Source organism: Pongo pygmaeus, chromosome 7 (assembly GCF_028885625.2).
Source record: "Pongo pygmaeus isolate AG05252 chromosome 7, NHGRI_mPonPyg2-v2.0_pri, whole genome shotgun sequence".
In the NCBI taxonomy this organism is placed as follows: domain Eukaryota; kingdom Metazoa; phylum Chordata; class Mammalia; order Primates; family Hominidae; genus Pongo; species Pongo pygmaeus.
Window position 1 is genome coordinate 1,323,116 of NC_072380.2, and position 19,721 is coordinate 1,342,836.

Genomic DNA, 19,721 nt, shown 5'->3' on the forward strand with positions numbered 1-19,721 from the left:
TCCCCTGTGTATGTACCGCATCTTCTTTATCCATCATTTGCCAGTAGACTCGAGGGTTGACGGCACGCTATGGCTTTGTGCGCCGGGCTGCAGGGATGGCAAGACGTTATCTATGGGCAGCTCTCATGCCTGAGTCTGGCCTGCTCTGGGAGGGCCTCTGAAGATCCCGACTCCTCCTTGGAACCATCCCTCTAAACACAGTGGGCCATTTCTTTAAGGCCTCTAAGGCTGGAGGGTTTAACAACCACAGCAAACACAGACTGGCCTATGTGGATGTTTTCCATGTGAGAGCTGATGGACCGGCCTAACGGAAATGGGCCTGCGACATTCGTGAGTTCACTCCCTGCACCTGGCCACAGCCTCTCTAAGCACCCCCCACCACAAAAAGCCTGATTATGGAAAAGGCCTCTGTGTCTCTGGGATGTGGATTAAATGAATTTACCAAAGCAAAGACAAAGAAGGTAGATCCCTAGAGCTGGCATATTGCAGAATTCCCTGTTTTATGTGATTTCACTCTCTGTCTCTGAATTGTGCCATGCCTGAGTTTAGTGGAGAAGCCCTCTGGGAGGCACACGCTACTTCTGAGGATGCTGCTCAGTGACTTCCATCAGTCGATAGCACTGTTAAAAAAATATAACATGTGTGTCCCAACTCACAAATCACTCTTGCTTGCCTAGAGCAGTGGCTGTGGGCCACGCATCGGGTTAGAGACGTCTTCGTGAAATAATGGGCCATTTCTGGCTGAGCCAACAGGCAGTCAACTAATGGGACGGGGGGACCAGCAGCCGTGATTCTTTCTGGGAGTCGTGGTGGCAAATCCTTCCAGCGGCACCATCACCATCAGGTCCAGCGTCCACATCTCAACAGCTCTGTTTCGAAAGGAAATGCTAACCAAATTGCCTTTGTAGGTAGATTTATTCAGAGACAAATTGGTAGTTGCATAAAACATTATTTTATAGCAATGGAAGAGGCGTAAATTTTGTTTGCCGTTGGCAAACCCTAATCATATCCAAATGTAAAAGTTGTGTCTGCTTGTTTAGAGAAGCCTGGTATAAAGAATCGGGGTTCACTCTGATCTGTCTCCTCATTGTCACAGACACACAGCTCTCTTGTTTTTGTCTGTGCCTGGGGTGGATAGTCAGTGTTCCCTGAGTGAGCACTTCAGGACACTGTCAGAGCCTCCAGGTTTTGCCCCAGGGTCACCTGCCTCCAACGCCTGCCACTCTCCCCCAGCCCCTCCAGCCGTGCCTTCTCCACAGGTCCTGTGCCCCTTGGACCTGGCTTCTCCCAGGAGCTTCTCCCACCCACTTCCTCCCAGGAACATGCTTCTCTCTGCCTCCAACAGCTATTCCATGGTCTAGGTGCGGGGAATACCAATCATCCACAAAGGTGAAGTGAGACAGAATGAACCCACACGCCGTCAGCCCCTTTCAAAAACCATCCCTCCAAAAGTGACCTCATTCCATCTGCACTCACACCTTCCCAGCCAGGCTACACTGCAACAAATCCCACACGACAGACAGATACAATTGTAAGTATGCCTGCGTTGATCTCCAAAAGATCCACATGGAACGATGAGGACGCTTTCTTTTGAAACATAACCACCTGCATTATACCAGCCTGGTCAGTGGTCACATTCCCCTGAGGGCTTGCTGTCTCTTGTTGGCTTTTATTTGAATCAGGATCCAGAGAAGGGGCCCATCTGGCAGCTGCTGATGAGCCTCTTCATCTCGTTCAGCCCGAGGTTTCTCCTCTCTTTCCTCTCTTCCTCACCCTAGATTTTTTTTGTTTGGAACCAGCTGGTTGGTCTGATTGTGTCTGTCAGTCTGAGTTCCGTGCCATGGGGTCATTCCAGACTCTCTGGTCCTGTTGTTCTGCAGCCGGCCACCCACTCCTGGACTTCCCTGCCCCGAGGCCACCGGCCTCCCTCTCGCGTCCACTCAGATGACACATCCTCAGAAACTGAACCCAGAGTGTTATCATGCCGACGTTGGGAAGCACTGCCCGGAGGATGGGAGGACGTCTGCAGGCAGCAGCTACAGCTTTCATGGCGCTCGTTCACAAGGGCACTTTCTTGCAGTAGCAAGTTCCCCCCATCCCCACATCCACCTCCCAGTGAAACCACCTCTTTGGGGGATGCAGCTCAGTGACTTCTCCCCCTCCTCACTGAAGGGCACTTTCTTGCAGTAGCAAGCTCCCCCCATCCCCACATCCACCTCCCAGTGAAACCACCTCTTTGGGAGATGGAGCTCAGTGACTTCTCTCCCCTCCTCACTGTCCCCCAGTGGTCACCGCTGGACCCCTCATGGAAAGATCTATGAAGCTGAATATCAGGAGCTGTGTGCAACCTCCTCGGGCTGTTTCTGTCCTGGGACTCAGCTGGATTGACGTCAGCCATTTTCAAAGATGCCTGTGCAGGGCTGTCCCTTCCTGTCAATTGCATTAAACTTTCTGGTAGAAGCTACAGGTTTCTGGGTCCTCACAAACCCAGATTTTATTTCACAGCCAGGAAACAGGGAAACTAAAGGAATTTGTCTGTGGGTCCTAGTGTACGGATAAGATTTAAAAGAATAAGAAGAGAGGAAATAAATGTTTATAAATCATCTTCCTTTTTTCACTAGGAACACTTGCAGCTGAACGACAGGATCACTTTTCATTTTCACCCTTGGTTTGTACAGAGTATGTGGTTCACATTAGAGGAAGATTTTTTTCTTGTTTTTAAGTAGGTCAAAACGGAGACTAAGTGGAATTGAAAGGCAATTCTGGCCTCACGTTATTCTTTCACAAAGCTCTTGTTTTCATCTTTTCTGCATCAGCAGACTAAGCATCTAAGGTCAGACTTCTCATGAGCATTGTAGGAATGCAGAAGGGATTCACTGAGGCTTAGCTCAGGATGCCAAAGGCTCTCTATGCCACAGCCCACAGAAACTCCCAGGGACGTGCAGGGAGGGAGAGACACCGCCTCCCCAGGAAGGCTCCCGGCGGCATCAGATGGAGGGACAGCGGGGCCCCTGCTGCCTCCCACAGAAGACCCAGCGGCCCCTCCAGCCCTTGGCCTCTGTCCCTGCCTCCTTCCCTCCTGTCCTCAGGCCTCCTCTCTGCGGCCTCCGTGTCCCACCCCATCCTGCACTCCTGGTTTTCTCTTCTAGTGTCCTCCCCTCCTGGCGTCACCTGGCTGCAACCCTGGCCCTCCTGGGGAAGAGGTTCGGACCCTACACTTTATTTGACATAAAGAGGTTCGGACCCCCAGTTTTGTTTGGCGTGTTCATGGGCAGCAACCCCGTTTTGTTTGGCGTGTTCACGGGCAGCAACCCCGTTTTGTTTGGCGTGTTCACGGGCAGCCCCGTTAGAGTGGGTTTTACCTGTCAGGCTTTTTACATGTTCATGTGTTGGAAGCAAACGGCAGAAAAGAACACAGAGGGGAGGGGGTGGAATGAAAACGCGGAGCCCTGAGCATTCCCCGCCCGCATATAAAGTGTTTCAGAACCTCTCCCTGCTCCCGCCCTCTGCAGCGGGTCCCATCACCGAGTACTGACCTTTCCTTGCAGCCATTCTCTGAAGGACGTGTCGCGGGTCCCATCACCAAGCTCTGACCTTTCCTTGCAGCCATTCTCTGAAGGACGTGTCCGTTTTGTAGGCTGTGCAGATCCCTGGCTGTCAGGCTCCGCTACTACATTTGTGAAGTTTCCAGTTAGGCACAAAAATACGTCTTAAAAGTCCCATCTCCCAGGTCAACAGGTCATCCTTGTGGTGTAGTTTAGAAAAATCATCCGTCTTTTACAAAATGGAACCAGGCTCCCCTGTTTCTTGTCTCTACAATAAGCATTTAAAAGGCTTGTCACAGGGCCAGGCACAGTGGCTCATGCCTGTCATCCTAGCACTTGGGACTCCACGGTCTTGGGTGCCAGCCACCAGGACCCTGCGGAATGAATGTGCCTTTAGATGCCCCCCGGGTGTGAATGCCCATCATGGCACCCGAGCTGACTCTCGCACCACCCAGGCTGGTAGCATGAAGGCAGGACAGCCACTCCTTGCCTCGGTGCGGAGACCCCTGAGTTCACACAGCACCCGAGTTCTCTCAGAATCGGCCGAGACCTGTCCCCGCTGCTCACCCCTGCCCTCTGCACCATCCTGTATCCTCGCCCCTCAGTCACCAACTCCACACCCGTGGCCATCGGCATGTCCATCTCACCAGGGGCTCTTTCCGGGACCCTGAGGGAGGTCAGGCAGGCACAGTCATAACCATTTATTTCCATGGAAAGCCCCTATTGCGAGCCCCCTGGCTGCACTTTGGGAGGCCAAGGCAGGTGGATCACCTGAGGTCAAGAGGTCAAGAGTTGGTGACTGAGGGGCGAGGATACAGGATGGTGCAGAGGGCAGGGGTGAGCAGCGGGGACAGGTCTCGGCCGATTCTGAGAGAACTCGGGTGCTGTGTGAACTCAGGGGTCTCCGCACCGAGGCAAGGAGTGGCTGTCCTGCCTTCATGCTACCAGCCTGGGTGGTGCGAGAGTCAGCTCGGGTGCCATGATGGGCATTCACACCCGGGGGGCATCTAAAGGCACATTCATTCCGCAGGGTCCTGGTGGCTGGCACCCAAGACCGTGGAGTCCCAAGGCCGGCTCCTGCTGAGCCTCTCCTGGGTGCGCAGACACCGTCCTCTCCCCGTGTCCCCACAGGGTTGCCCCCTCTCTGCCTGTCTGTGACCTCATCTCCCCTTCTGAGGAGGACACCAGGCAGACAGGATCAGTGCTCACCCTGGTGACCTCATTTTACCTTCTTCACGTCTGTAAATGTCCCATCTCCAAATAATCACATTCTGAGGTCCCAAGGGTTAGGGTTCAACATAGGAATTTGGGGGAATACAATTCAGGCCATAACCTGTGTGTTCTCCCCAGGGAGGGGCGTGGGGAAGGCAGCTTTCTCCCGCTGAGAGGCTGAGGGCACGCCCTGGAGAGACTCAGCCATTGGCTGGTGCCTCCCGACAGCTTGGAGCGGGCACCTTGGTCCTGGAGGGGTGAGTGTGGCATCCACGCATCCTGGGGGCTCCCGTGTGGGTGGGGTCATGCCGGGCATGCAGCGCCTCTGTTGGTGGCCTCCTGGTGTCCATGAGCCCGTGGCTTCCATTCCAAGCATGAGGGCGAGAGGATCTGGACGGGGCCAAGGGGCCCAGTCACGTGTGCCCAGTCGCAGGCGGGTTAGATGGGGGTTTTGTAGACTCAGCTGTAGTGTGGCCCACAGGTTTGGAGATGGCCATAGGAAAGACAGTTCACAACTCACAGCCCCAGAAGAGGGTGAGGGCACACCCCAGGCCCAGGGGACTCACCTATGGGTCAGGAGGCAGAGGAGGAGGGAAGCGTGGGCAGGAGCCTTTGCCACGGTCTCCCAGAAGGAGGGAGACACATACACACATACACACACATACACACATAGGCACGCATGCACACCCATATGCCTGCACACATACACACATATACGCACATTACACATACACGCATACACACACATACGCACATAGGCATGGATGCACACCCATATACCTGCACACATACACATATATGCACATTACACATACACACATACACACATAGGCATGGATGCACACCCATATACCTGCACACACACATACACATATACGTACTTTACACATACACACATACACACACACACACACACACACACACACACACACACACACACACACACGGCTTGAAGGAATGCAGAAGACACTTCCCTGCGGGAACGCACAGCAGCGGACGATAATGTTCTTCCTCGGTTCCAGGGCCTCAAAGAGAATATGATGATAGAATCCTGGCCCCTTTCACCTGGGCTTTGCAGCTTGGAAGAAAGAAAGGATATTCCAGTTTGTGCAGTGTTGAACTATCCCTAAAGCAAGTAACAGGAAACGTCAAAATGTATGCTGATGTCACCCTTATGAAAATGCCTTTTTGTTAGAAATTATGAACATCACCCATCACTAGGTGCAAGGAGGTAATTAGGGTAATTGACTGGCGTTAAATGCAGCAAGGACTGCAAATTGGATTTGCAGAGTCTGGTAGCTGTCATGAAAAGAAATTTATTCATTCCTTCACTGAGGGCCATAAAGCCATTTGGGTTTCAGAGCGTGCACTTGGCCACCCTGGGCTGAGGGCTGCAGGGTTCGAATGCTGTAACATAACGGAGAGAGATTTGTTTGCTGAGGCAGGCTGGCATTTTAGTATTGCTCTTCTGTTCTTTTGATAGTCTCCAGACATATGTTTTGGAATGGGGATTTGGTACTTGAATTCATGCTTTGAAATTGACTCTGGTTGACATTCTTTCTGTATTGAAATTTCTTCTGTCAAAGACTGCGAAATTGGCTTCTTAAATCAGAAACAGAAACATACAAGCTGGTCTCATTTGTTAGTTAATTTGCAGGCTGCTGAAGAAAAAAATCTTTACTTTGTTTTTTATGGAAACACGTTTTTAATTCACAAAAAAAATCCCATAAACCTGCCAAAGTGAATCTCTTCTTTGATGGCAGATGAGCTGCTCTTCCATCTGCCGCCAGCCAGCCTCAGCCTCCCTTCCCAAGCTCAGCTTTTCACACGTTCCCTGGAGAGTGGCAGCACGAGCTCCCCCTTGCCCAGGAACTGGATGGCCGGGCCTCCCTCTGCCCCATCGCCTCTGCCTGAACCTTCTGCTGGTCCAGCTCAGACAAAAGGAAACCTAGACCTCACCCCAGGACTTTCCCTGATCCTGGCTCTTCCTGTCGGCCGACAGTGACCTTCAACACGTGTCCCCTCCACACTGGCTTCTCCGCCCTGATGATGCTATCACTCATTTCATGTCTATCTCCTGTACTGAATTGTAAAGTCATTGAGAACTGTGGCTTTTCTTAAATTAAAAATAAGGGTGTTTATTACAAAAGTCATATAGGGTTCATGTAGACAATTTAAAAATATAAAGAAAAGTCATTGAAAAGCATGTAACCCTCATCTCCTAGTGACGGTCCCTGTTTCACATCTTCTGGCCGTTTCTGCACATAACACAGTTACATCTTTAAAAGGCATAAAAACGTCAAGTGCTTTAAAAATTGCTTTTCCCCCTCATGAGCATCTTTTCATCACTAAATACACATTCTGCAATAGTATTTTTGGTAGCTGGGTAGTATCCATCCTGTGGTTTTAATAAATATTGTAAGCCATCCCCTATGATGCAGTATTGTTGTCATTTCTCCTTTTTCCCTGATGAACAATTCCCCAGTCCCTGACCCTGGGCTGCATCATCTTGGGGAAACTTCATGGAAGGAAAGTTTCCCAGTCTAAGGACATGACCAGTCTGAAGGCCTCCAGTAATCTCCAGAAAGACTGAGCGCTTCCCTGCCCGCCACCTGGCCTGAAGACACGGAGATAAGAATTGTCAAGTCCCCAAAGTTGTGAATTCTTTATTCTTCCTTAGTCGTCTTTTTCCAGTGCTCAAACTTCCTCACTGTCAGGAAATGTAAACCAAAATTCACATGGTCAAAATTTGAACAAAACATGGGCAAATGTACGCCTATTTTCTTAATTGCTGATTTCTTGCTGAGAGAACCTGCTGTGGCTGAGGCCCCAGGCCTTTCTCTTACCTGACCTACAGCTCTGCAGCTCTGCGGTGTCAGCTGTGGGACTTTTACATTGACCAGGTCATTAATACCTGATATGGTTTGTGTCCCCGCCGAAATCTCGTTTTGAATGGCAGCTCCCATAATCCTCATGTGTCATGAGAGGGACTTGGTGGGAGGTGATTGAATCATGGGGCGGGTCTTTCCTGTGCTGTTTTCATGATAGTGACTAAGGCTCATGAGATCTGATGGTTTTGTAAAAGGCAGTTCCCCTGCACGCACTCTCTTGCCTGCCACCATGTAAGACATGACTTTGCTCCTCATTTGCCTTCTGCCGTGACTGTGAGGTCTCCCCAGCCATGTGGAGCTGTGAGTCAGCTAAACCTCTTTCCTTTATAAATTGCCCAGTCTCGGGTATGTCTTTATTAGCAGGGTGAGAACAGACACATACAATACCTCCAATTCCCTTTCAGCGAGGTCTGTATTCCTCTTTGAACCCGTGCAGACCTGGGCACAAGGCACCAGGTCATCAAGGCTTTAGAAGAACCCGGCTGGAGAGGACTGCAGGTGCAGCCTGTCCAGCTCACGGTCACAGTTCAGGATCCTTGTCCTGAGCCTTTGGGCCTCTTGGAATCTGGGTGGAAGGAGAATCTGGAACTTTCCAGCCTGTCCAACCCTCTCCTCATCACAGCATCTGGATCTTCTAGTGTGCTTGGTGCTAGGGTGTCATTGCTTGCTGCCGTGTGTCTGGGCCACCTTGGGGGTGCTACAGCTATGATCCACCTGTACCGTGACCCACAGGGGCCTGTGGGACTGTGTGTTGTTCGGATGTCTGCGCCTTGTTGCTGCGGGACTGTGTGGTGTTCGGGTGTCTGTGCCTTGTTGCTGCGGGACTGTGTGGTGTTCGGGTGTCTGCGCCATGTTGCTGCGGGACTGTGTGTTGTTCGGATGTCTGCACCTTGTTACTGCGGGACTGTGTGGTGTTCAGGTGTCTGCACCTTGTTGTTGCGGGACTGTGTGGTGTTCAGGACCCCTTGCCACACGGGGTCTATGGTAAGGGGAGCTCCTGCTCGTCCAGGCTGGAAGTCCAGGATATGTGAGTGACAGAAATGAACATGCCTTTCCCTCTTCCTTGGCTCCTGTCCTGGGCTGCAACGTGGAAGATGTCAGATCTGCCAGAGCGCTGGTGTGGCATTTAGGAATGAATACAGGGGACTTCAGCCAAAAGACCTGCCTTCACCACTAGCCACGCAGATCCCTGCTGGTAGCACTGTCGATCGGCTCACAGGCAATATGGACACTGGAAAGATAGCAGGTTCCTTTTACGATGATATAAAGAATATACCTCAGTATCTAAGTATTTTACAGCAAGGGAAAAAAATACCCTGTCTGAAGACTTTTTAAATATAGAAATTTTTTATTTTCTTTCTCTGTAAATGGCATGTGGGGAGATTCTCTTCTCCTCCAACATGAAGAACATACTACGTTAGTTCCTTGACTACAGACTGTGGGTGATGAGCTGGTTGCTGTGGAAAGCTTTGGAGTTCCCTACACTCAGCGACTGCATGCTGTGTTCTTTTGCCTTTGTAAATGTGAATTTGACCTATGGAGCTTGAACTTTATCCAGAGCCTCTGGGGAGCTGTTCAAAGCTAATGAACCATGGGGAAAAGCAACCAGGTCCTGAGCTGCACGGAGCAGCTCCCGCAACGCAAACCATTGTGTTCCAGTGCCATGACTTTTTGCTCATGGCCGCGTTGGGTTTCCAGTTTCACAGATGGTGGATGGAAACAGAATATTGGCCCGCACTGTCGTCTTCATGGTTTACCCTCCCCTCAGAGAGACACTTAACACAAACACACAGCAGGCAGCCTGTGGGGCTGTTTTGGGTGAGATATAAAATGCACGTGGGTTCAGTTCTTGAAGAGTGAGATACACAGCACTGGGGGGTTATATGTATGGGCTCTCAGCTCTGTGCAAGGCAGATATATAGCAGGTACATGGGCCCAGTTCTGTGTCAGGCAGATATATAACAGGCATAGGTGCTCACCTCTGTGCCAGGCAGATGTATAACATGCACAGTTGCTCAGTTTGGTACCATGCAGATATATAACATGCATGGGTGCTGAGTTCTATACCACACAGATATATAACATTCATGGTTGCTCAGCTCTGTACCAGGCAGACATATAACATGCATGGGTGCTCAGCTCTGTACCAGGCAGACATATAACATGCACAAGTGCTGAGTTCTGTACCACACAGATGTATAACATTCATGGTTGTTCAAGTCTGCATGCGGCAGACATATAACATGCACGGGTGCTCAGCTCTGTACTAGGCAACATATTACATGCACAGGTGCTGAGTTCTGTACCACACAGATATGTAACATTCATGGTTGCTCAGGTTTGCACCAGGCAGACATATAACATGCACGGTTACTCAGCTCTGTACCAGGCAGACATATAACATGCACAGGTGGTCAGCTCTGTACCAGGCAGACATATAACATGCACAGGTGCTGAGTTCTATACCACACAGATATATAACATTCATGGTTGCTCAAGTCTGCACCAGGCAGACCTATAACACGCACGGGTGCTCAGCTCTGTACTAGGCAGACATATAACATGCACAGGTGCTGAGTTCTGTACCACACAGATATATAACATTCATGGTTGCTCAGGTCTGCACCAGGCAGACATACAACATGCATGGGTGCTCAGCTCTGTAACAGGCAGACATATAACATGCACAGGTGGTCAGCTCTGTACCACCACACAGATATATAACATGCACAGGCAGGTGCTGAGTTCTGTACCACACAGATATTTAACATGAACGGGTGCTGAGTTCTGTACCACACAGATAATATAACATTCATGGTTGCTCAGATTTGCACCAGGCAGACATATAACATGCATGGGTGCTCAGCTCTGCACCAGGCAGATATATAACATGCATGGGTGCTCAGTTCTGTACCAGGCAGACGTATAACATGCACAGGTGATCAGTTCTGTACCACACAGATATGTAACATGAACGGGTGCTGAGTTCTGTAACAGGCAGACATATTCCATGCACAGGTGCTTGGTGGTATGTCAGGTGGCATATGATGTGGCTGGGCAAGATCCTTTTGCAACTCTGAGTACTGAGAATTTGTATGTATGATAGAACTTGGCTTCTAGAGTTAAAACCGTCCTCTTTTATTTGCTTGCAATTAAGATATAAATATACAGTGAGATAGGCATTTTCTCCCTGTTTTCTTTTTTTCTTTCTTTTCTTCTCTGTTCAGTTTCTGAACTTTCAATTTCCTCTTATACCAGAGGGAAATAAAACTAAATGTTAGCCGGTGCTTTGTCCCAGCTGCTGAGATTGCAAGTGTCCCTTCTTCTCTTACTTTTCTCACATGTTCTCACTTTATCCATAATGTTTACCTATCACTTATAATAAAGAAAAACCAACATGTTTATATTCATTTCCTTTTAGGGTATGCATTTTTATGCATCTGACTTTAACTGATAAATGACCATAAAGAGGTATATCTTTATGGAATTGTAGAGGATTTGTTTCCAAAAAGGAGCTGATGCCGCCGTTAGTGACAAAGCTGACGCGTGTTTCGTGTCTGTCTGCTCCCAGGTGCCTCAGGATGAGTGGGGAGGGTACCCCACCGGTGGCAAAGATGAGGAGATTCCCTGCAGGAGAATGAGAAGTGGGAGTTACATTAAAGCCATGGGGGACGAGGAGAGCGGAGAGTCAGACTCCAGCCCCAAGACATCACCAAAGTCGGCGATCCTACCGGAACCGCTGCTGAAGTCCATCGGACAGAGACCGCTTGGAGAGCACCAGACGTAAGTGAGACCAGCTGCCTTCCCACTCCAAGCACTTTCCCACTGTCTGCGAGCTCCCTCTCCAAAACCACTTCACCGTGAGCTGAGTGCCATCCATTTAAACTAAATTCCCAAGCTGAAAATATTAGACCCATGGCTGTCAATTTTCAAGTTTTTTTTTTAAAGAACAACCAGAGCTTTTGTTATTTATTAATTACATAATAATTAAGGAAGTGTGCTTGGCCAACTTCCTTGTCAAATTTTAAAGCCAACGTGAGCCATCATATCTTTCTGATCATTCAGATTATCCTCAGGACAAGCACATGTCTCTGTTTGTATGAATCTGTACATATGGGTGTGTGTTTGAATGTCTTTGTGAGTAAAACTCGTTAACAGGGAATTTTGTTGTTGACTATAACTTTATAAGTGGATTTCTAGGCAACACATTTTTTGTAGAGGAGGGAGGCAGTGGACTAGCTTTATAAATATAATACCCTACACTTTATATATTTGCCCAAAATTTATTATTAATAAATTTAATTTTGAAAATATAGACAGATAAAACTCTTTGGGAAATCAGCAATTCCTGTGAACCATGAAAATATGACTGTTACTGTCAACAGTCACGCTGCTGTGTATCTTGAGTCCCACAAGTTAGTTTGGGTGGTAATGACATGAACTGCCTGGAAGCTACCCCTGCCTTCCGCGGCCGGCTGTGAGGTCCTGGGCAAGTGGATAGCCAGGGTGGAACTGCTTCTCAGCCTTGGCCAGTGCCACATAAGAGTTATTACTTATGACCCACACGTCCGACAGGGAGCCCTGGGCCACAAGGCCCTCCCTGTATTGTCTCTATCCACGCCGGGTGCACCCAGTGATGAGCCAGTGACCATGTAACCTCTTCCAATACATCCAGTTGTTCATCGCTGTTGGCTTACAAGATGAAAAAGTGAAATTTTAAATTGAAACCAAATCTTACATATTAGAACTTCACAAATCCGAACTCTGTCATTATTGCCTAGTTCAACTAAATTCAAGAGGTATGGTGTCGGAATGCCAGACAAGACATGCCCTGAGACGGGGCCACATGTCTGCCCTGCCCAGGCCCATCCATCTCCTCTCCCTTCACAGAGGGTGGTTGGTGACAGCTTGTGGGACGAGTGGCTGAGAACAAAGCCAAAGTCTTGCCCTGGGGAAGCTCTTAGACTTGTTGGAAGGAAATGGGGAGCAGGTGTTTGTAAGCCAAGAAACAACCAGGAAACACGATTACCAGGAAGGGGTTGGGGAGCTGGACAGAGCTGGGAGCAGAGCCAAGTTGTCCGACCCATCTGCTCCAGCAGGAAAGTAAAGGATTGGACTGGATGTCGGCACTCACCCACCTTTTATTTGGGGCACTTAAAGACATTAGGAGAATTATGAATTATCTGAAACCTCTTCCGGGGAAAAGCACACACATGCAGAAGCTATGCTTCGTGGGTCCAGGGCTCCAAGGCCAGCCTCAGTCCTGGGGTTTTGGACCCCCAGGTAAACAGCCATTGGTAAGTTCCCACTTTAAACGTTTGTGATTCACTTCATAATTCTATACATTTGAAAGCAAAACACGAAAACAGAAAGCCTTTTTTAGACCATGGGCAGGGACTAAGTGTTTTAAGAATTACGAACGGCATTTTCATGTTAACGGGTTCCTTCTTCCACTCATTCACCATCACTGCCACGGGTCCCCTAGGATCATTATTACCTCATTCTTCAGTGGCAGAGATGGTGTCTCATTCCTTTCTTCACATCAGGGACTGGCCCAGAGTCCTGTACGAGGCTCCAGTACTAACAATGTTCAGAGGACACTCTCAGAACTTTACATTGGCAAAACTCACACCATCACCCAATGTAGTTGAAACTCTTCGAAAAGCCAGCAGAGGGATGTGAGCCTGAGGCCCCCTGACAGCATCACCTAAACACTGGCCAGACCCTTCCCTACCCAAGTGGGAAACCCTCTGGGAGTTCACCCACCAACAGCCCTTAACACCTGACCAGAAAGCATTCCACGGCCTCAAATCTGATCAGATGTGGGGAAAATGGGTGAGACGTGCTGCCTAAGTTACTCCTGTTCTAAACACAAATCCACTCTGCCCGTGGCCGTCATGCCACTGTCCACTCAGCAAACACAAATCCACTCTGCCCGTGGCCCCCATGCCACTGTCCACTCAGCAGACACAAATCCACTCTGCCCGTGGCCCCCATGCCACTGTCCACTCAGCAGACACAAATCCACTCTGCCTGTGGCCCCCATGCCACTGCCCACTCAGCAGACACAAATCCACTCTGCCTGTGGCCCCCATGCCACTGTCCACTCAGCAGAGATGGTGCAACAGTTGGGTCCATTCTTCCATTTATCCAGGATTTATCACTCCATTGATGAGTCCAACAAATGTCAGGCATTCTGCCAAACTCAATTTATACGTGCCCCAATCATTCTTTTTCCCTAAATCTGACACCATGTGTAGATAACAAAGCAGAGGAAGCAGCCATGTGATGGGTCTGGATAGCGCCCTGCCTGCCAGGAACCCGCTAAATTGAAAGTCCTCGAAACTCCTCTGAGTCACTCTTTGGGGGTTAATGTAATGAAAATTTCTGCAAAAAAAAATACTATGTTACCAGGAGGTATCAACACATTTTTGCTGTTGCCTATTCGCGTCTTAGTTTATCTTATATTCCTTTACGTTTTATGGATTCCAACGTAGTTCGTTTATTTCCATTTTAAATGACATTGCCGAAGCTCAGCTACATAACTCAGGGAAGCTCTCATGATGCCTGTTTTATGGACAGAAACATGACTCAGGGAAATGAGGTGCTGGAGGCTGCAAAAGCCACCAAGGCTCTCGGCTGAATGTAGCTCAGCCCCAAGCCCCATGGCCTTCACCCCATGGCACTGCTCTGTGGAGGTCAGGGTAGATCTCCACCCCATGGCACTGCTCTGTGGAGGTCAGGATAGACCTTCACCCCATGGCACTGCTCTGTGGAGGACAGGATAGATCTTCACCCCATGGCACTGCTCTGTGGAGGTCAGGGTAGATCTTCCCCCATGGCACTGCTCTGTGGAGGACAGGATAGATCTCCACCCCATGGCACTGCTCTGTGGAGGACAGGATAGACCTTCACCCCATGGCACTGCTCTGTGGAGGACAGGATAGACCTTCACCCCATGGCACTGCTCTGTGGAGGACAGGATAGACCTTCACCCCATGGCACTGCTCTGTGGAGGACAGGATAGATCTCCACCCCATGGCACTGCTCTGTGGAGGACAGGGTAGATCTTCACCCCATGGCACTGCTCTGTGGAGGACAGGGTAGATCTTCACCCCATGGCACTGCTCTGTGGAGGTCAGGGTAGATCTTCACCCCATGGCACTGCTCTGTGGAGGACAGGGTAGATCTCCACCCCATGGCACTGCTCTGTGGAGGTCAGGGTAGACCTTCACCCCATGGCACTGCTCTGTGGAGGACAGGGTAGACCTTCACCCCATGGCACTGCTCTGTGGAGGTCTGGGTAGATCTTCACCCCATGGCACTGCTCTGTGGAGGTCAGTGGTTGAGGACAGGATAGATCTCCACCCCATGGCACTGCTCTGTGGAGGACAGGATAGATCTTCACCCCATGGCACTGCTCTGTGGAGGACAGGATAGATCTCCACCCCATGGCACTGCTCTGTGGAGGTCAGGATAGATCTTCACCCCATGGCACTGCTCTGTGGAGGACAGGGTAGATCTTCACCCCATGGCACTGCTCTGTGGAGGACAGGATAGATCTCCACCCCATGGCACTGCTCTGTGGAGGACAGGGTAGACCTTCACCCCATGGCACTGCTCTGTGGAGGTCAGGGTAGACCTTCACCCCATGGCACTGCTCTGTGGAGGTCAGGGTAGATCTCCACCCCATGGCACTGCTCTGTGGAGGTCAGGATAGATCTTCACCCCATGGCACTGCTCTGTGGAGCACAGGGTAGACCTTCACCCCATGGCACTGCTCTGTGGAGGACAGGATAGATCTCCACCCCATGGCACTGCTCTGTGGAGGACAGGGTAGATCTTCACCCCATGGCACTGCTCTGTGGAGGACAGGATAGATCTCCACCCCATGGCACTGTTCTGTGGAGGACAGTGTAGATCTTCACCCCATGGCACTGCTCTGTGGAGGACAGGATAGATCTTCACCCCATGGCACTGCTCTGTGGACAGGATAGACCTTCACCCCATGGCACTGCTCTGTGGAGGTCAGGGTAGATCTCCACCCCATGGCACTGCTCTGTGGAGGACAGGGTAGATCTTCACCCCATGGCACTGCTCTGTGGAGGACAGGATAGATCTCCACCCCATGGCACTGCTCTGTGGAGGACAGGGTAGATCTTCACCCCATGGCACTGCTCTGTGGAGGACAGGATAGACCTTCACCCGATGGCACTGCTCTGTGGAGGACAGGGTAGACCTTCACCCCATGGCAGTGCTCTGTGGAGGACAGGGTAGACCTTCACCCCATGGCAGTGCTCTGTGGAGGACAGGGTAGATCTCCACCCCATGGCACTGCTCTGTGGAGGACAGGATAGATCTCCACCCCATGGCACTGCTCTGTGGAGGACAGGATAGATCTTCACCCCATGGCACTGCTCTGTGGAGGTCTGGGTAGATCTTCACCCCATGGCACTGCTCTGTGGAGGACAGGATAGATCTTCACCCCATGGCACTGCTCTGTGGAGGACAGGATAGATCTTCACCCCATGGCACTGCTCTGTGGAGGTCAGGGTAGATCTTCACCCCATGGCACTGCTCTGTGGAGGTCAAGGTAGATCTTCATCCCATGGCACTGCTCTGTGGAGGGCAGTGGTTGAGGTCAGGGTCGATCTTCACCCCATGGCACTGCTCTGTGGAGGACAGGATAGATCTCCACCCTATGGCACTGTTCTGTGGAGGACAGGGTAGATCTTCACCCCATGGCACTGCTCTGTGGAGGACAGGATAGATCTTCACCCCATGGCACTGCTCTGTGGACAGGATAGACCTTCACCCCATGGCACTGCTCTGTGGAGGTCAGGGTAGATCTCCACCCCATGGCACTGCTCTGTGGAGGACAGGGTAGATCTTCACCCCATGGCACTGCTCTGTGGAGGACAGGATAGATCTCCACCCCATGGCACTGCTCTGTGGAGGACAGGGTAGATCTTCACCCCATGGCACTGCTCTGTGGAGGACAGGATAGACCTTCACCCCATGGCACTGCTCTGTGGAGGACAGGGTAGACCTTCACCCCATGGCAGTGCTCTGTGGAGGACAGGGTAGATCTCCACCCCATGGCACTGCTCTGTGGAGGACAGGATAGATCTCCACCCCATGGCACTGCTCTGTGGAGGACAGGATAGATCTTCACCCCATGGCACTGCTCTGTGGAGGTCTGGGTAGATCTTCACCCCATGGCACTGCTCTGTGGAGGACAGGATAGATCTTCACCCCATGGCACTGCTCTGTGGAGGACAGGATAGATCTTCACCCCATGGCACTGCTCTGTGGAGGTCAGGGTAGATCTTCACCCCATGGCACTGCTCTGTGGAGGTCAAGGTAGATCTTCATCCCATGGCACTGCTCTGTGGAGGGCAGTGGTTGAGGTCAGGGTCGATCTTCACCCCATGGCACTGCTCTGTGGAGGGCAGTGGTTGATGTCAGGGTAGATACTGTGGGGAGAGGAGAGAAAGGAAGAAAACAGCCAGGACTAGGAGAATTCCCATAGTTGCTACTCTGTAACCCTGTGTTTCCAGGAAACAAGGGCACACTGAGTTGTAGTGAGTGTGGACAAAATTCCCTTGAAGGATTTTAACAGTGGAGATGTCAGAAGCACATCATAGGGACCTCAGTTGGAACAGGAAAGACAACACTGGGGAGGCACGTACACATCCATGTGCTGTCTTCATTCTGCTGGCCTCCAGAGTCATGTTAACTGTGCTGGGAACGACTTGGGTTTCACCCACGTGAACGCCCAGCACCCCCTATGACTGTGGCTGGCACCATGATGTTGTCTCTGCATCCTATTCCATTATGCACAGCCCTTTCGTAACGTTCACTCCTGGGGGCTCTTTCCATCTGGGCACATTTAATTATCTGCATTTTTAACATGTAGCAGGTGAATATTCATATCCCAAACATGTTCTCCTAATCCAATTCCTCATTTATCTTAGTTTTAAAATTGTTTTCTGAATTGACCATTCCCACCTAAGCTTTGAGAAGGCTCGGTTGGATTTCACATGTTCACCACAGTGCAGGTGCAGACGCTGTAATGCCCAAGAGGCTGGCTGTGGAGGCATCTGCTGGGATGGAGAGGAGAAAAGGATGAAGAGAGGACACGTCTGCTGGGATGGAGAGGAGGGAGGGGTGAACTGGGGGGGTGTCTAATGAGATGGAGAGGAGAGAGGGGTAAACTGGAGGGGCATCTTCTGGGATGGAGAGGAGAGAGGGTGAACTGTGGGGATGTCTGATGAGATGGAGAGGAGAGAGGGTGAACTGTGGGGGCATCTGATGAGATGGAGAGGAGAGAGGGTGAACTGCAGGGGCATCTGATGAGATGGAGAGGAGAGAGGGGTGAACTGCGGGGATGTCTGATGAGATGGAGAAGAGAGAGGGTGAACTGTGGGGACGTCTGATGAGATGGAGAGGAGAGAAGGGTGAACTGCGGGGATGTCTGATGAGATAGAGGGGAGAGAGGGGTGAACTGTGGGGGCGTCTGATGAGATGGAGAAGAGAGAGGGTGAACTGTGGGGGAATATTCTGGGATGGAGAGGAGAGAGGTGAACTGTGGGGGTGTCTGATGAGATGGAGAGGAGAGGGGGTGAACTGTGGGGACGTCTGATGAGATGGAGAGGAGAGAGGGTGAACTGTGGGGGAATCTTCTGGGATGGAGAGGAGAGAGGTGAACTGTGGGGGCATCTGATGAGATGGAGAGGAGAGAGGGTGAACTGTGGGGATGTCTGATGAGATGGAGAGGAGAGAGGGGTGAACTGTGGGGGCTTCTGATGAGATGGAGAAGAGAAAGGGTGAACTGTGGGGGCATCTGATGAGATGGAGAGGAGAGAGGGTGAACTGTGGGGGCATCTGCTGGGATGGAGAGGAGAGAGGGGTGAACTGTGGGGGCGTCTTGTCGGATGGAGAGGAGAGAGGGTGAACTGTGGGGTATCTGATGAGATGGAAAGGAGAGAGGGTAAACTGTGGGGGCATCTGCTGGGATGGAGAGGAGAGAGGGTGAACTGTGGGGGCGTCTGATGGGATGGAGAGGAGAGAGGGTGAACTGTGGGGGCGTCTGATGAGATGGAGAGGAGAGAGGGTGAATTGTGGGGGCGTCTGATGAGATGGAGAGGAGAGAAGGTGAACTGTGGGGGCATCTGATAAGATGGAGAGGAGAGAGCGGTGAACTGTGGGGGCGTCTTCTGGGATGGAGAGAGGGTGAACTGTGGGGTGTCCGATGAGATGGAGAGGAGAGAGGGTGAACTGTGGGGGCATCTGATAAGATGGAGAGGAGAGAGGGTGAACTGTGGGGGCGTCTGATGAGATGGAGAGGAGAGAGGGTGAACTGTGGGGGCGTCTGGTGAGATGGAGAGGAGAGAGGGGTGAACTGTGGGGTGTCTGATGAGATGGAGAGGAGAGAGGGGTGAACTGTGGGGGCATCTGCTGGAATAGAGAGGAGAGAGGTGAACTGTGGGGGCGTCTGATGAGATGGAGAGGAGAGAGGGGTGAACTGTGGGGGGTGTCTGATGAGATGGAGAGGAGAGAGGGGTGAACTGTGGGGGCATCTGCTGGAATAGAGAGAGGAGAGGTGAACTGTGGGGGCGTCTGATGAGATGGAGAGGAGAGAGGGGTGAACTGTGGGGGCATCTGCTGGGATGGAGAGGAGAGAGGTGAACTGTAGGGGCATCTGATGAGATGGAGAGGAGAGAGTGGTGAATTGTGGGGGCATCTGCTGGAATAGAGAGGAGAGAGGTGAACTGTGGGGGCATCTGATGAGATGGAGAGGAGAGAGGGGTGAACTGTGGGGGCATCTAGTGGGATGGAGAAGACAGAAAGGGTGAAGAGTAGCTGAGAGAAAAGTCCTTTAAACCCCTGACTGCCATCCGTGGGTTTCACAGCTTGTGGAGCGTGTTCTTGCTTAAGTTATATTTAATCATCAATAATAACAGCTCGTTTATTCGGGAAGTATGCAGGAAACATCACGTGCTGTTCTGGTGCCCAAATGCAGGTAAACTAACACCAGAGAATGGAGCTTTCAGTCCAGATGCTGGCAAGC

General features: G+C 51.0%; 1 protein-coding gene and 1 long non-coding RNA gene across 7 annotated transcripts in view; one reads left to right on the forward strand and one right to left on the reverse strand.

The window, feature by feature from the left end:
* The window catches only part of DLGAP2 (DLG associated protein 2), a 944,800-nt gene that overhangs the window by 795,051 nt on the left and 130,028 nt on the right, over positions 1 to 19,721 (forward strand). For all 6 annotated transcript variants that reach the window (XM_054498310.1, XM_054498311.2, XM_054498307.1 and 3 more), the window contains one exon: positions 11,220 to 11,431. In XM_054498310.1, the coding sequence (XP_054354285.1) occupies positions 11,220 to 11,431 (212 nt within the window). The remainder of the gene's footprint in view (positions 1 to 11,219; positions 11,432 to 19,721) is intronic.
* LOC129042384 (uncharacterized) overlaps positions 11,049 to 19,721 on the reverse strand; it is a 54,467-nt gene continuing 45,794 nt past the window's right edge. The window contains exon 3 of the long non-coding RNA XR_008504117.1: positions 11,049 to 11,275. This is a non-coding gene — a long non-coding RNA (uncharacterized LOC129042384). The remainder of the gene's footprint in view (positions 11,276 to 19,721) is intronic.